The sequence below is a fragment of the Strigops habroptila genome, chromosome 10 (assembly GCF_004027225.2).
Source record: "Strigops habroptila isolate Jane chromosome 10, bStrHab1.2.pri, whole genome shotgun sequence".
Lineage (NCBI taxonomy): Eukaryota > Metazoa > Chordata > Aves > Psittaciformes > Psittacidae > Strigops > Strigops habroptila.
The window spans coordinates 34,234,013-34,252,171 of record NC_046359.1 but is presented as its reverse complement, the minus strand read 5'-3'; the positions used below and the strand labels follow the sequence as shown (position 1 = coordinate 34,252,171).

The 18,159-nt window shown below is 39.2% G+C and overlaps 1 protein-coding gene across 8 annotated transcripts in view; it reads right to left on the bottom strand.

The window, feature by feature from the left end:
- The window catches only part of LCLAT1 (lysocardiolipin acyltransferase 1), a 121,204-nt gene that overhangs the window by 70,087 nt on the left and 32,958 nt on the right, over nucleotides 1-18,159 (bottom strand). For 3 of the 8 annotated variants that reach the window (XM_030499058.1, XM_030499061.1, XM_030499060.1), the window contains 2 exons: nucleotides 9,910-10,078; nucleotides 6,342-6,540 (listed from right to left, as the gene is read on the bottom strand). In XM_030499058.1, the coding sequence (XP_030354918.1) occupies nucleotides 6,342-6,540; nucleotides 9,910-10,074 (364 nt within the window). In that variant the 5' untranslated portion in view covers nucleotides 10,075-10,078. Of the gene's footprint in view, nucleotides 1-6,108; nucleotides 6,241-6,341; nucleotides 6,541-9,909; nucleotides 10,082-18,159 lie in introns of those variants that run through there. The other 5 variants (XM_030499062.1, XM_030499065.1, XM_030499059.1 and 2 more) reach the window with 4 other exon arrangements.

Below are 18,159 nucleotides of genomic sequence, written 5' to 3'. Positions count from 1 at the left end.
TATTTCTTCCCTTTAGGAAGAAATTCATCACTATGACGGTGGTGAGGCACTGGCACAGTGAAGCTGTGGCTGCCCCATCCCTGGCAGTGTTCAAGGCCAGGTTGGATGGGGCTTGGAGCAACCTGCTCTAGTGGAAGGTGTACCCTGATATGGACAATCAGAATAACAGAACATCAGTAAAACCTAAAGCAAACTAAAGCAGAGGCTTGAACCTCTGAATGGCTAGAAAATTGCTGTTTCTAATGCATTTTTAAAATTCATCAATACAGTGAAACAGCACATGAAGAATCAAAAAGCATCAAAAAGATTTGTCTTGCCCAACACATATCTAGAGAAAAGCCCCACATTATTCCAGAGTCTCCAAAGACAGAAAGGAAACAATCTCTGGCTATTAAATCACAGGGAAGAACAGGCCCTATGAAACAGAGCAAGTCTCTGCCATGGATGTTCACTATGCATTATTTCTTCCATAGGCCTGCATCCTTTTGAGATGCTCTCTCTCCTTATGAAGGGACCACAAAATTAACTCAGCCTGATGAGTTAGTACAGATGCTGCATAACCCACCAATACCAAATGTACCAGTGCAATGCAAAGGAATGTAAGTTGGGAAAACATACCCCCCTAATTCTGCTGTTATTTGTTCCGTGAGTTTGGACAAAATACCCACTCTCTTCATCACTTGTCAGTTATAATATGAGCAGAATGAGAAAGGTTAGCATCCAATATCACTCTTCCGATGTGCATTTTGGAGAGGCAAAGGGGGTGGAGAGAAAATGGAGTCCTTATCATATAGAAAGCATAAGGAAAGTTATAATGAAAGTTGGGATAGGGTTTGGTTGTTTGGGTTTTTTTTCCCTCCTCCCAGACAGAGTTGGGAGAATTTCTGTGGTGTACTTCTGAAAATATTCCTATTATGCCTTTCCTGGAAGAGCCAACCTGGGAAAAGGGCACTTAAGCTTCTTCTTCCCCATAAAAAAATGCATGTAGAGTTACAGCCAAATTAAACTGCATTTTTGCTTCCAAGTAATAATCCTTTCCTCACACTTAAACCTTCTTCAAGAGAGTCTTCACTGTGAACAACTGGTAGAATAACAATTGTCTTTTCCATTAAAGAGCATACTTTTCAACTTCCACTTTAAAATCACATAGGATAACAACTCTAAGGTAATTAAAGTCTGGCAGCTCATAATTGAATTGCTAGAAGACAAAATGTCACAGCTCCTCAGAACTCTCATTTCAGCATATTTTAACATAACAAAGGCACTCAAGACATGAGCTCTACTAGAAAGTTCAGTGGGTTACAATGTTGATTTTTTAAACCAATCTATCTGCTCTATTGATAAGGATCTGAATGCAAATCCAGCTATAACCTGAACAAAGACGCTTTATGCTTAAGTATTTATACCCCTGCCTATGGAAGTAGCTGTGGCAGCACAAACACTTCCATGCCAATATAAAGGCACACAGATTCCCTGCAGCATGCTGCTTTAACTATACTCCAATTGAGTTAAATGCTAAAATTTTCTAGGCTTAGCAACACCAATATTTCACTTCAGGGTAGCTGATCCATCATAGCTGTCGGTGTGCATGCTCTTAGCCTGTGGCCAAGGCAAGATCATTTGAGTTGTTTTGCTTTGCTTCATTGAAAACTAAGGTGACTCAAATTACTTTGAATTTGCTTCAGGCAAAGCTCGCACACATGGACAGCTATAATGGATCAACTGACATGCAGTAAAAGATTGGTGGGGTTGAGGCCAGTGCTGAAAAAGAGCACAAGTCCTTTTCTTTTTTTCCTTCTCTGGCACTTAACACAAGGAACAAACCTAACTTGAGCCTTTGAGAGCTACTATAACCAGACAAGCGAAAAACAGCAACTAAACCATTCCTACACCTTGCAGTCTCTTCAAGAGCAATGATAGCCACAGAATAACTTGAATTCGGAGATGAAGATCTGGACAGAGTTACTCAGTTATCTTTGCTTCTAACTACTCAGCAACTAGACCAGCAACCTGCTCTAGCGGAAGTTGTCCCTGCCCATGGCAGGGGGTTGGAACTAGATGAGCTTTAAGGTCCCTTCCAACCCAAACCAGTCTGGGATTCTGTGATACTCCAGGTTTGCCAGCTTTGTTTATTATTCTTTTATTCCTTCACCACCTTGTCCTTTTCCTTACCTGTTCCTGCCCTAATCTGCTCCAGCTATAATTCCCTGCTTCAGCAGTCTCTGTAAGCCTTTTCAAAATGGTAAATCTTCAAGACAGTGCCTGCAGCACCTGCATACTTTATATTTGTACACTCAGTTATTGTGTTATTTATCGTTTCCATCTGCCTTAAGCAAATCCAGGGTTAATATCACTGACATTAACCTGTTTGGTGACTCTCTCTCATTTTTCCATCAATTTACCTTCGAGTGTTCAAATTAAACCCAAATTTTAATTTATTTTTCATGTAGATGTCAAGGTACTTTCAACCACTAAAATACAAATCAGTGCAAGCCTACCCAAAACATGTGAATTGTCCATCATTTAAGTCTTCCAGCACCTAAACAGGGCCTACAAGAAATCTCAAGAGAGACTTGTTACAAGGGCCTGTAGTGACAGGACAAGGGGAATGGCTTTAACCTGACAGAGGGGAGATTCAGATCAGATATTAGGAAGAAATTTCCTCCCTGTGAGGGCGGTGAGACACTGGCACAGGTTGCCCAGAGAAGCTGTGGCTGCCCCATCCCTGGCAGTGTTCAAGGCCAAGTTGGACACAGGGGCTTGGAGCAACCTGCTCTAGTGGAAGGTATCCCTGCCCGTGGCAGGGGTTGGAACTAGAGGAGCTTTAAGGTTCCTTCCAACCCAAACCATTTATGATTCTATGATCTCTATTTCCAGTGAAATCTTACTGGTTCATATCACAAGACTTTTACAAATGAAACTATTAAGGGAAAAATAAGTAAGGATGCAACTGTCTTCTAGTCATTATCCAGTCATCTGACATTACTGTGTATGTCCCTTGGTACCAACTCAAACAGTATGCATTCCATAGCACATGCTGAACACAACCGCATCATCATCTGCATCACTTCCAGTGCTACTCCTTCTTAATTGAGAATAGGTGAGAATACAAGTTGTAGATGTCTATTACAAGTACGGTAGAGAAGTCCTGTCTTGTCAGACTGTGCAGGAAACTTGTCAACGCCATTAGAAATTCTCCTTGAAAACTGACACTGCAGAATGTGTCAGTAGTTTCTGATGATGTCAGATGAGAAACTGCAGCAACAGCTATGAGCAGAGCAGTGCTCCCTCGAGACGCCAACTTTGGCAAGTTGTACTGAAACACTGCAAGAATGTTTCTGAAATTGAGATTACTGAAATGTAATACCTCTTTTTGAAAACTTTACTGCACACGATTTATCAAGCCAAAGCCACAGTTCCAGGAAGAAAGAACCATCTGTTTTTCTTTGGGCTTCTTTTTTTAAGGCTCACCTTTAACCAATTTAAAGTTTTTTCATACACTGGAATGCAAAGAATTAATAACTTAAGAAGTAGATCAATGACTCAATGCAACTGCTTGAAATACTGACTCCTCCAATTCCAATTATAATTAACTAGAAAATAACTGCCTGCTTGTAACACAGACTCATTAAATCTGATACCCTTATACTTCTAACCTACAAAGGGGCAACAAGGACTCTGGATCTATTTCCATTTCAAGCTTTGCTCTTCACTCAACTTATACCACTTGGATGAGTCTAATCTCTCATAGACCTATTCTTACACCCCAAATGGGAAAGTACTTACGACAACAAAGGTGCTATGCTTAATACTAGCAAGTTTTTCAGACTCAGAGAAGTGAAAGGGTTGCATGATAAACCTTATCTCACACATAATTTGAAATTAAATGCTTGTTAAAAACAAAAAGCCTTTGAAAGATCAGGAAAAAAAAAAGGCACTGAGAGCAGTACGCTATATTCTTTAAAATATTTCTCAAACTTAAAGCAAAATTACCATTAAGGATTTATTAGAAGTTACATCTAGCCAATATATGAATATGTCCATAATCCTGTACTTTTGACTATGTACAACTAATTCATGCGAATATGTGAAAAGATGCCACTGAAAGACATGATGAAAGTAGCTGGTTTAATTTCCACAAATATTACACCTTAAATGGGCAACATCTCAAGATCAGTTATAATAAGTATCTAGTTGATTTCCAAGTTATCTTCTGACTTTTACAAGCTCATAAAACAAAACTTTTATGTAAAAACCACAAAACAATTTAAAAACAAGAACTAAATCTGACAAACCCCTATGAAAGGTCTGTCACATCGCACAGCAGGGCCATTAGAGATAAGCAGGAGAAATTCTACTCTTACCTATGAGATTCAGAGTTGTCCTCTTTAGACACCATTCTCTACTATACCACTGCCCTACCAAACTGCATACATGCAAAAGTCATCTTCTTCCAACAATCTTCATTTAATCTAAGAGTCTCCAATTGTCCCCTAATTATGTGGTTATAGGGAATACTTTATTTTGCAAGAATCTGCCACCCAAAACACAGCCTGACTTAACAGACACATATTTCTAAGGCCTCTTTTTAGATACACTATGATAGAAGAGAAGCTGATCATTCGCAATTTTAGGCATCAAATTATGGCTTGAGTGAAGGATGTTGTTTAGTTTAATTCCCCTCCTGTGATTAATAACACAACATTAACAGTTTACTAAAAAATAAGCTGTAATTCACAACATTGCAACCAAAGTACTCAAAGCCTATATATTGCGGAGGGTACTTAGGGATCTGGCATAATAATAGTGGATTATAACACTACAGATCCAGGCACCCACTCTACTGCCAGAAATTGTCATCCTGTAGCACAGACAACAGGAGTAAATGTCTACCATCAAAGCCCACAAAGTGGAGTATGAGCCCAGAATTTCATTAGCACCTTAAGCTACTCTGTCAGACTGAACAAAGATGGCATTGTGGTCTGCTAACACTTGTCTGCCACAGCTCCATCTGCCTGAGCCTACTCATCAAATCTAGCAGATGTGCCCAGCTTATGCAAAGAAATGAGACTTAGAGGGAAAAAAAAGTATAATAAAATCAACCTCTCAGCAACTCCTAACTCCTGGAGCTGACCTTAAAGTTTCATTAAAGGTATTAACAAGCATACATACAAATGTTTTCTTACAAACAAAATATATGCTACTCTTGAAGAGATAAACCTATGAACCTTCCAGCCTATACTCTTGATTCCATCTTCCATCACTGCTTTAAAAGCTGCACATGCAGCTGATTCCAAAAATGATTTCAAAACATCTCTGTTGTGTTATAAAGATAAAACATTTATCTAAATTTTCTCATTTCCTGTAATGTTAAAAGAGATGTCTTTTGTCAAGTAAAACTGACCCTGATGTTTGACTGTTAGGGAAAAGAAAGTATGTATGTTACCTAGTTGCAGCTCTTACTTCAGAGGACTAAAGGCCCAGCAAGTGAATGCAGTAACAGCACAACAGTATGAGAGCTCCTCAGTATGGAATCCTGCCAAAATGATCTGTTCTGATAAATGGCCCGACAAAAGGGAACCATAAATAAGGTTACTCTTTTGACATCATAAAGTTGACGCATATCCTACCCAAGCTAGTTTTCTATAAAACAGCAAATAAATCTAAGAGATAAATAGAAGGCAGAGAGATGCTTTTATTTCAGCTAAGTCTGCCTATTTATTCAGAAACCATTTGAATGTCAATTTTTGGCCTGAAACAATTTCTCTGAGTATGTGCAACTCGGATCCATTTCCAGCCTACATCACTACAAATACTGATTATTTCATATCCTGTACAGCATATTTTGCGTAACCAAGTTCAATTTCAAACTACAGTTATTAAAATGAACCATCAACTTTGCAATTGCCTACAGGGCTTTTTGTTTTTTATAAATCTTCTCAATAGTATAAATTGGATAATGAAGAAAGAAGCTTGATGAGAACATTTGCAACAAGGGGTGAAACAGCATCAAAACAAAGCGTTGAAAGAGACTTTGAAAAGAGACTCAAAATCTTTCTTCAAACTTTTGACAAATGCTTTCAGTACATAAAGCAGAAATATTTTTACCTATAAGCAACAGCAGCAAATGTAGTATCTTTAAAAAGAAATGCTTAAGCATGAAGTCCAGGTGTCCTCTGGGAGATCTATGGTTTAAACATTCAATATGCCACATATTGTGCACAATTTGTTTTTAAAGTACTGAAACAGAATTTAAACCTAGGTTATTTAACAGGGTATGAACAGTGCTGGGTAAAATTTAAACACATTTTCCCTTCAAATGAAAGGGTTTAACGACCTACCAAATCCCGGAATGCTTTTGAGACTGGATTTGAGACAGATTTTTTCAAGTCTGAGGTAGCTGTATCGCAGCAGGCAGTTCCACAGGAACATCCAGTCCATTCGTGTGCGATGGTTCATGATAATGACACTCCTTTCTCCAGGAACAAATCCATCACCAGTGACAACCACCTTGGCACCAAACACCATTTCCAGCAAGGCCTAGAAATAATATCTCAATATTATGGCTGTACTCCCAGAAGAAAAGCATCAGCCCATTAGTGACAAAAATTCATTTGAATTATTTCACTTATTCACTCACATAATCACTCGTAAACAAATTTCTGACTGTTTTCTAATAAAGCAGCCAGCTTTCCCACAGTAACAGTCGGCTGTTTAATGAAAGAGGAAACAATAATTAAATAGGGCTTCTTAAAAAGCACTCTTTTACAATCAATGTCCAACATGATTACCTTTCTCTGGTTTTCCTGGAATACTATCATGTAAGAATAAAGGTAAGGGAATCAGTTATAACTGATTGGTAGGTAATCTAGGGAGAGACTGGTTGCACAAATAATCTATTGCTCAATGCTGTCAGGGCTGGGAAGGCATCAGAAGCTGCCTTGCTTTCTGCTTGGATCCAAATGGTCAGCATGTTTGTGCTTGACTTCTGCCCGCAAAAATAGCTAGAACCTAATGGCAGAAAGAGCAGCAGAGAGAAAGAAATCCCAAACAAGCTTGGACACAGTACAGTGGTGCAGACCTAGGTCTGTACAGCTCTACACTGCTACCTAGAAACCTGCCTCCACCCCACAACTGGCAAAAAGCATCAACCACCAAACACTGGTGGTGAGTGGTCACAGTCATCTGTGAAGAGCCATCCCATAGCATGGAATAAGCATCAAACTTCAAAGGACACAAACAAGAGGTCAGGCAAACAGCTTTCTCCATTTTGCCTAAACAGCCAGTGATGCCAGAAGTTCACATATAAAACATGGTTCTTGCTTTACCTGCTATATGCAGCTCTGAAGGGTCAAGTTATATATCATAGGTGGGTGGTTTATCAGAAGGATAAAGCAGGCACGAGTTACACAGTGAGCTTAAAAGGATCTGGTTTCATAACCTGCACAGTTGGACCATAAATTTATAACTCAACTAGTTGTATATAACATCAGGGCCCAACAGCATGCTCTGGCCATGTTCACACAACATCCAAATAGCCTAATGAAGATGGTTTCTGACCCGTGGTCATGTCCAAATCACGCAGGGAAGTGTATGGAGGAATGCTGGAGCAAAAGACCAGGATGAGGCAAATAATTCAAAAATATGGATGACTAAATGCTAGTGCCTTGCAACCTTTTAATGCCTAGTGGAAAAACAGTGGAAAGGTACAACATCCTGAGAAACAGATGCAGACAACAGCTACTACCTAGAGGTAAGACTTGAGGCCACTGGCAGGACGCTGTCCAACCTAGTTAGTGCAGAAAAAGAAACCACCAAAACATGATTGGACATGTAGAAGAATAAACATTTGGCCTGAACATACAAAAATGGAAGCATCTCAAATTACCTCCTTACCTTCTCTTCCCCATTCTTTCTCCAGAAAAATACAGAAAAGAGAACAAAGTCTGGGGATTTAAACAGAGCTCTAGGAAGTAAAACAACTTTCTACTCTGTTCATATTTCTGCCACTTCTGTGCCACAGAACCTCAAAGAACACAAATTTCTCAGTTTAAATCACCTGTAAACTGGGAATGACATTCTCGCAATTGCAAATGGCTTCAGATCTCAGAATGAAAAGCATTATATGTGCCAAATATTAATACTATTCACAGCTCACTACAATTCTGGCAAAGGTGTTGCTGTCAAGAGTAACTGTGGACCACTGCAAAAGCAGAACAGGTTGTATAGCTCAAAATGGTAAACAGTTATCTTTTTCTCTAAAAAGAAAACAGGGGTCTTTTGATAGTTTAGTAAGAATCACGTTACATATTTAACATCTAGTTAACCATAATAATGAACAGATATCCCGTTCTACATACCCTAGTGCTAGTATAAGCCAAACTAAATAGAAACACTTAAGACCCACCTCACTGTCCCATCCTACAGACTCTGCTAGAAAGGAAATAGTATGTGGCAGAGGAGTGAGGAAGGTGTAAGTTTCTTTCTTACACCACAGAGATCAGGGTCAGAGTTTCCCTGTTGGAGTTCAACTGGTCCAACATTAGTTTATTGTTTGGAGACACAAACCCAAGTACCTGCTTCTCCTAACTAAGAGTGGAGTAAGTGTAAGGACAGAAAACTAACGCAGACAAGGTTTGAGCCTCAAAAAGGTTGGGTGCAAAATCTTTTTGAGACCCCTTTTCTGAATCTAAATCCTCAAGATCCTTACAAGACAATCTTTTTCACAAAAATATTCAGATTATTTTGGTTTAGGCTCAGTGTGAGCTGAAATCAAACTTCTGGACTACAAATGTTACCACAGACTAGTTGTAATAATCCAGAATTATAAAGGCCAGGCAGCTAATCAGATAAAAGACCAGTATCTGATTTTGGGAGTTTGCAATTTTAGAAGAACTGGGACACAAACAGAGAAAGGGTCAATTTTGTGACATTATCAGTACTCAGCTAAATTTCATGATGACAGGAACTAACAATGCCTCTATTCCCTTTATGGGTAATTATTTCTTCCCTCCTAATTTCACTGCATTTAGTAATGATGAAAAGGACAAAAGTTTTAGAACAGGAAGCAGCTCACACCCCTTTTAAAACACATCAGACAGAAACAGAGAAAGCAGAAACTATTTGATACATAATAAAGATAAAACTTTCTTTATGCCACATGATACATATTTCTGCACACCAATATAGCATTTTACTTCATAAAATGTTAAATAAATCTTTAAAGACCTAGAGGAACAAAGTTCCTTTGTTTTTAGAGGACGGATGAAGAGGACGGATCCCATTCATACTGCCTTTCCTCAGGAACAATTCAGGGAAGAGCTTTGTTATTGGTTTCCAGACTCCTATACCTATAAAGTTGATGCATTATAAGTGAGGAAGACACCCTTTCTAGGGGCAGTTCTTTTTCACCTGAAATCATTTTCTCTAATTCAACTACAAGGACTAAATTCTAAGAGGGATTAAGTAAGAGAACAGTGAAGATCAGCAACAGTGCACCAGGCAGTGAGTAATTTTCCTAATTAGATAGTTGGAGCACACTCGAAAGGAAGCGTTTGTAAGTGGATTCATTTAGGCAGTTTGTAATTTTAAAAAATCCTCCTGCTTCCTAGTGTTTCACCTACTCTCCTCTGATCTGCATCCAACTGACATTGGATAGAGATGGCACGACAAGGCGTTTTCAAGAGTACTATTAAGACATGGCATTAGCTTACACTTAAATTAAACTGTGGAAGAAGAGGGGGACAATCTGCACTACTGAGCTAAAACCTAAGTCTCCACAGATAGTAAGTGTTAAGGCTTGTTTTAACAAAAGCATGGAAAGAAAACAAAAATCAAAAGTATTAGTGAGCAAACTAAATTGTGGGATTACAAACGGTTGCCCAGAACTTGACTCAAATTGACACTTACCACTGGGAGCGTGAGCCAAGTGGCCACAATGGAATTGGTGATCCAGCGATACCAGGCCGGTGAGATAAACATCAAAGGTAGAAAAGGACCCAGCATGAAGATACTTCCAAAAAAACTTCCCAAGAACAGTGTAAGTACAAAGTATACCCCTTTCCATGACACCATGGCTCTGAAAAAAGAAAGTTGGCACTGTATTAGATAAACTGAAAGCAAATACATAACTCCTCAAGTCCAAAAGTCTAGATTGAGGGAATATTCCTCTTTTTTTTCCCATGGCTAACAACACATGATGACAGTAAACACAACCAAAATGTTCTACTTCACCAGCAGCAGTAAGAGAATGACTATATAAACACAGTGATCTGTAAGGAGCAGTACGGTATTAAAGGGATCATAAAAGTATCAGCTACATCATAATTTCCTCCACTTACTACACAATGTAGTTCCACTCTAAAATCTTCAGCAAGCTATTTTTTTTTTTTCAGCCAAAGGTATGAAACAGCTGTATAAGAGAATCACAGAATAGTTTGGGTTAGAAGGGACCTTCAAAGCTCATCTAGTCCAACCCCCCTGCAATGAGCAGGGACATCTTCAACTAGACCAGGTTGCCCAGAACCACATCCAGCCTGGCCTTGAGTGTCTCCAGGGATGGTGCATTCACCACCTCTCTGGGCAACCTGTGCCAGTGTTTTACCACCCTCATTGTAAAACACTTCTCCCTCACATCCAGCCTCAATCTCCCCTCTTTTAGTTTAAAACTATCACCCCTCATCCTATCACAACAGGCCCTGCTAAAAACACCTAAGAACACTTGTCATATTAAACTTTTCAGCCATTATCTTTATAACTGGCAACGTACCAACATTAGCATTTTCTAAAGACTGGGAACTTTGCTTTTTCTGTTTCTCCATTTTGTTTGTTCTTGCTAAACAGTGTTGCAGAAACTCCCCCATCTAACAAGGGTCTACATGTCACCTCCTTCAGAAACCACTCAAAGCTTGAGAGACCGATCAGCCATTTAAACACCAGTTCCTTTTCATCTCAGCAGGGCAGGCAAGCAGCGGCTGATACCTCCCGACCCACCCTGGTTTAGAGAATTTGAGACTTTTTGAAGTCTGTTGTACTTTAACTGCCCTTATCAGTTATTTTCCAACCTACTCCACCAAAAAGCCAATAGCCTCTGGTTTTTAAGACAGTAGTCTAGACTTGGAATATTTCAGTGCTATCAGCTAGACTCCCTTATTATAAATGGAAACGTACAGTGCACAGAGCTTCTTAATGCATTACGGCAGAACACTCAGCAATCCTCCAAGCATTTGCAATAGCTACAAGCTTTCACAATTTAGCAACTACTACCAGCTATGACAAAGCAAATGTGGAAATATCAATTCTCTAGATTAGGGCCTAAAAATAGTCTGGTTTCATCTATTTAGGACTCAACCAATTGTTTAGAAGACCAAAGGTTAAGTAGAAGTCACTTTTCAGTCACTTTACTGAATTCCTTTTTTGACAGGCTATTTTAGAAATTGTTAAGAGCTCAGATGGACAGGACTTCAAGACAAGAAAAACAGGAAGCTGGTAGGTTTAATTTTAAAATGAGCAACGGAAAAGTAATCCATTAAGCCTTGTGTAATGTAACATACATGATTTATCTCAAGCATGTTTTGTGCAATGTCCATAGCAATAATGTTTGCACAGCAAAGTATTCAGAAGTCGAGAAATGGCAATACTGTTGCTAGCACACCAATTTGCTTCTGCTATTTCATGTTAACAAGAAAGTAGCTCTATTTTGGGATACTTTTAGGTTTAAACAATTTCCTAAACTGTACATGTTTGGAGGAAGGCCAAGAGAAGAGGCCATGTAAATTTATTAATGGAAGAACAACACAGTGAGCTGTATTTAGCCCAACTCCTACAGCATAGCAACAAATAAAGTAGCACTAAACACAAATGTTTGCTGATAGCTATATCAGAAATATTTTACCACAATGAAATCTGAATTCAAACAAATACACATTATTCACATCCTGGAGCACAGAGCCCTCTCTTTCCTGCCAAAAAGCAGGAACTAAATAACCAGCTGTCTACCTACGCACACACTAATCAATTTTGACATATCAAGGGATCCTTGAAGAGCACTGCACTGAAGAAACAATGATCCAACTGCCTTCTTGCGTTTGTTACTGCAAACCTGTGTGGGGGAAGTCAAAATAAAAGCAGCAGAGGACAAAAGAAAATAAAACAGAGGATAGAAACTATAGAAAGGGCAAATAAAAGCATTAGTTGCAGCAGGCCTAGAAGAAAAGGCCTTCTCCTGAAAAGTCAAGATGTGAGACCTACTGCAAAAGGCAGCAGAGAGGATTAAAATTCAATGTGCTTGATCTAATCAAGGTTTTTTTGAGGAAAACACACAGCAAAACAACTGGAAACACCGAGGGACAGCTTTCAGACAGGTAAAACCCCCTAGCAGGCATAGAAACATGAGTTTGTTTAGCTTCAGTAGGCCACCCTGGTCCTCTGTGGGGCTGCTCAAAGTCACTGGTCATTGAATCAGATGCAGTGACATTCGCAGGATGGACACCCTGGCTCCAAGCAGCTGCTGGACAACACAGGGGTGCACATTCCAGCTCCAAATACTTGACTACTGGACACAGGTAACCACGGAGTTAATGAGAGAAGACATCATTCTTTCATCCTCTTAGACTCCTAGGAAAGCAGCGTAGGTCACTTAGTTACAGACTCAGCTCTTCACAGTTTACACTTGTCCTTCCCTCAAGTCACAGCACAGAGCCAAAAATTTAAGGAAAAAACCCATCTTTTCATGAAGGTATCTGAGCTATGAAAAAAACCTGGGGAAGTTCTGAGGTTTCTCTTCTTCAAACAGCACCCCAGCACTATTTTCTTTAACATTACAGTATATGCATATATGAGTCATGCTGCATTCCACTGGGTTAAATTTCTAGACACAAAAAGATACCACGTGCGTTAAATCAATGTTATTTATCTTTCTTGCAGCCACATTTTAAAGTGTGATACATACCACATTTTGCTTATTGCTTATATATAATACATTATACAGCTTTACACATGCATGCATGTATAAATAATAATGGATAGACTCTCTGAATTACCTCCACCACAATAAAGCACGCAACATGCAAACAGGTATGAGAACAGAAAAACAACTCCCTCTTCATGAATTTGAGCAAAACCTGCAAAATGAGAAGCCTGCGATAATGTGAAGAACTTACAGCAGAAAGCCACCATCCAGCTGACCTTCTGGAATCAGTGCTCAGCAAGCTCGTTTTAGTAACAAGGTGAAATTGTTAACACGCTCAACACATTTGTTTTCATTTGTGGGTTCACGTGGTGGTGTTACAGCCCAGGCAATAGGTTAGATGATTTAAAATGCATCTACCTATGCATGTCAGTTTAGAAACATTTATATATACACTCTCATTTTAGTCAACAGTCAAGGATGGGTATTCATCACACAAAATGGGTGTTGGCCACCAACAGCACATGCCCTGGACTAGTCAGCAAAAGTCACAGAAACCTAGAATGGTTTGGGTTGGAAGGGACTTTAAAGCTCATCCAGTTCCACTCCCCTGCCACAGGCAGGGACACCTTCCACTAGACCAGGTTGCTCAAAGCCCCATCCAACCAGCTTGTTTGGGCTGGCAAGGAGCAGAAGGCTCCAAGTAGCCACACACCCTGCTGAGAAGGAAAGCTGCAATGCTGAGGACTGCACAGTTGGCATGCAGGCTCAGCAGGCAAATCCTTCCAGACCAGGCCAGGCTCTGCACACTGGTGTCAACTTGTGTTGGCACTACAAGGGCTGTTCTACCCTGTTTACCATTGTGCCAGCCACCTGAGGAATTCCCAGATGCTTATTACCAAAGACAACAGGGAATGGACTCTATTAGTGTCCTTTTGCATCTATCGGCCCCTTAAAACGCCTAGCTTAGAATCAAAGTAACTTTATAGATCTGTCACCCATCCCAAATATAACATATGAGTTCAGCAAGAAAAGTAACAGCTACGAATCAATGCAAAATACATGCCTGCAGCTTCAAAACATGATTAAAAAAACAACCAAATAATTTCAAAGGGAAAAGAGTACTTAATAAGGACTTGTAAAATGATCTAAAACAAATGTGAAAAATCTCAAAACAAAGAAATTGGGAGATGATTCATGTCGGAGATGAGACACCCAAGAAATTAACTAAAGGATTCGACAGGAAGTCTGAATAAAAGAGCCCAAGCATTTTCGAAGTACAGAAGCATTCCTTTCCTGCTGCTGACAGCTATCTCTTCCTAATGCAGTAATCACTCTTGACACTGGATTTAGCATGTATTATGGCCTTTATGCATCTTAAAGCTACTTTCCATTTGCTGTGTGGGTCAGAGACAGTGTAATTCTTTTAAGATTCAGGCTGAAAGCTGTGAACTGTGAGAAAGACAGCACCCTCATACCAGGCTTGTCGTTCTTCATCTATTTAGTGGCAGAACTCCAAGTTATTGGGGTACTGTACTTCACATGTCCTCGTTGCCATAGCAGAAGGAAAACATGCTCCGTCTCCAGGTAACGGGAAACAGTAATTCTTAAAATACAATTTTTGTTTTACATTTCAGTTCATTTCAAAAATTCTTGGCTACAACAGGACAAATGGCTTTCCAAAATGGTTGCATTTCTGTAAACTTAATCTTTATTAGAATATTTACTTGAAATTATCTCAATATTCTAATGCAAACATTTTGTTTGCATAGTAACATAAAGCAGAGGCACCACCATGTGATCGGATTTTGGCTTGTTTTGCTTATCGTCTACATGCTTTTATTCAAGGTACAGCTGGAATGACAGACAAACCACAGTTTGTTATACTGACGATGATTTCAAAAGGTTTTAAACAGCCTGTTCTCTACAACAAAACTAGGTTTTCTTCATAACTGTTTCTATGGCTTATAAACAGGCAAAGGACGCAAAATAAGTTTACTTGGTAAGAAACAAAACAAGTTCTAAAATTAAAGGTGTAGAAGTTTCACAGTAGTCAAGACTCACCACACGCTTCACATTCCCTTAACAGTTCCTGGCTAATTCAGACTTCTTGTACAAACAGGTTAATTCACCTTCCAGGTTCAACATAAAACAAGATTTAATGCCCAGTGTGGAATTAAGCAATACTACCTGGACAAACAGAGCCAGCTGCCTGATAACTGGAGAGTTTTTTAAGCACTGATCTGCAGTCAGCAAATCAGGTTTTATTACACTACTGAAAAAATAAAGAAATGCTCTTTACTGCCAATAAAACAACATTGTATTATTACCGGTCAGTATGTTTCCATTCAATCAGCACAGGCCATAAAACTGTTCATTAGACTTCAAGAAGTGAATTGGGAATACTAGGCACTGGGTTTAATTCTTCTTTCAGTCAATTACCAGTGGAAAAGGTAAACGTTACCTTCAATTAAAATCAAGCAGAAACTCACACAGACAGCCAATGATGCCTCTTCTCTAACAGCTCTTCAAAGAAAGCCAGCAGTCAACTGCAAACTGACTTAATCTAGTTCCGCATTTCCTCGAAGGATGGCAAATGAAAGAGGAAATTCCAGCTCCCGTGTTCAATTTTGCATTCTGAAACATAATTTCCAAGTCCGAAGATAAAATTTCCACAACAACTTCTAAAAACTTTCATCAGGGTGAAGTGAATTGTACTTCAAGGAGGTGGGCAAGTGGGGAACAAAGACTGCCAACCCCAGAGGTGTCCGTTAAACAAGCCACTAGATGAATGAACCAAACTTATACTTGTTCACTGTTTTCTAAGGTTACTAAAGAGAATCATCGAGACAGGAGTGCGGGCATCTGGACAATCCTTTCCAGCTTCCCAGGGAAACAACGCAGGGGTCTCAGCAACCACCAAGCAGGCAGCCAAGTGACAATACATCAGCCAGGCAAAGTTCCCAGCAGAACGTTTCAAATCCAGCAAAGCACTGGGCTTTTCTGTTTGAGCATTTTATGGGGTTTTTTTCATAACAACATTTCAAAGGAAATTTTTACCAATTCTTACACTCAGAGCAAGAAACTGGTTTCGATGTAGTACTGCACTGTAAAAAGAAAAATGCTTACAGCATGCTTTTGTAGAGCGACTCCATTGTATTGCCAGATCTACAACTTACCCCACCTCTTTGACCACATAACTTCTCACTTGTGCCTCAGTTAAAAAACGGCACAAATAGCAGAGGTTATATGGGAAGCAATGTCAGGAAGAAGCTGAATTATTAATTGCAGAAATATCCACTCTAATCAGTAGCCCACACGATACAGGCAAGAAGCTCCATCAGCCTCCACAGGCTTATCTATGAAGTGTATTTTATTTCTGATCCTTCTCTTGGGCACTTCACTATTTTAAGGAACATACAGATGTGGCACAGATCACCACCACAGAAAAAACATAAAGAAACACACCTGACCCTTAAAACTACTTCCCTTTTATTTAGTTCTTGCATTTAAAAATCGTTAAGAGATTTAACACATGTATTGTAAAACAATATAGGATAGGGCAATAAAAGATAATTACCATTACAAAGCACATCCTTCACCCTCTCTAACAGTCTAGCAGGTATTAGCTTACACATGCACAAAATAAACAGTACCATACTTAATGTGTAATTTCCGTAAATATTACCAGTAATATGATTATTGCTGCATCTTACAATTTATTATGTCTTTTATTTGCCAAGACTTAATCTGACTATTATAATTCAATAAAAAATGTAATAGAATATTTAATTTGTTCTTCCAAGTAATTGTGTCTTTCCAAATGCGAAAAGACCTGGCTAAGATTCTTTACAGTACAGCCCTTTGATAGTGTAAGCAGATAATTCAGTCAGGTTACAGACATTAAATCAGTCTGATGCTTTCACTCTTGTTTACCTGTGCTCTTTCCACTGTTGCTCCAGACAACCATTAGACCAATAAAGCTTGAATAAGAGCATGAGCTAAGGTATTTGAAATCATTTGTAAGAGGGTATCAAGCAACAGCTACAGCTGTTTCCTGAGAAAAAAAAGTAACAATGACTTATGGAAAAGTAGCTCACTTTTATTGCTTACTATATTCAGAAAACCTAGATTAATTGACAAATTTGGGCTGCTGTAGGAAGAACACAGGAGCTTTTCTACCAAAAGCTAACTGATTTTTTATTATGCATAGTAGAGACACAAATAATTTCCAATTACTTCTTCATGGCTTTCCATGCACATAGTTGTGCTCTGTACTACCCTTCAAGTTACTGTGGCCTCACAAGCCTGTATTAAATAGTAACCAATACAAAAAGTCATCAAACATAGGTTTGGCAGAGGAAGAACAGCTATTGTATTCCCCCCATTCCCCTGTCTTTAAATAAAACCAAAAAACCCCATAACTTTGCACAAACATGGAGCAGTGGTCAGTTCTGGAGTTTTATTAGGCATATTATGTAAAACCTGCAGGTCAGCTCTAGGCCCAGTTTAACTTACCAAAAAAAGCTACTTGTGGTCGATAGCTGGCAAATCTAAGTCCTCTGGTTTTAAAAGTCTACAAGAGACCAAATAGCTGATCAACTTCGACAGAGGGCAAGTCCAAGTGAAAAGATATGAAAAACGAATAAAATGTTCCACTTTGTAATTGGAGAGGTTTCAAGCAAACCAACAAATCATTCTTTCCCCCTGCATAAGAGCACCCCAACACTTCAGTTCACAGCTATTCTTGGCAGGGAAGGGTGGCATTTATAATGTCAGAAGTACCTATTTCACAAGAAAATCCCTCAGCTGAGGAACAGAAATCAAGGTCTCTGTGCTGAAGAACAGTTACACAAAGACAAAACTAGTAGAGTGTTTAGTGGAGTATCTGAAAATCTCTGCCTCTGGCATTGAACCAAAATCACTAGCTGAGAACAGTGAAAGCTCTTCAAGTTATTGATATGCACTGCAAACAGATCCTGTATGCACAATTTTAAAAGATGTTGAATTTCCAAGGTTCTAAAAGCTTTGCTGTGTTCACGACATCCAAGATAAACTCTTTTCTCAACCTACTTACAGTAACTCACAACTCCCTTCTGTGTAAGGATACATCCATGAAACTTCTAATGGCTTTTCTACCCCCATCAAGACAGAATTTTTCCATCAGGTTAACAACTCAAAAGAAACACAGGAGATGTACATGAACAAAATTCAAACAGCCTGTCCAACAAGCTACAAAACCACCGACCATC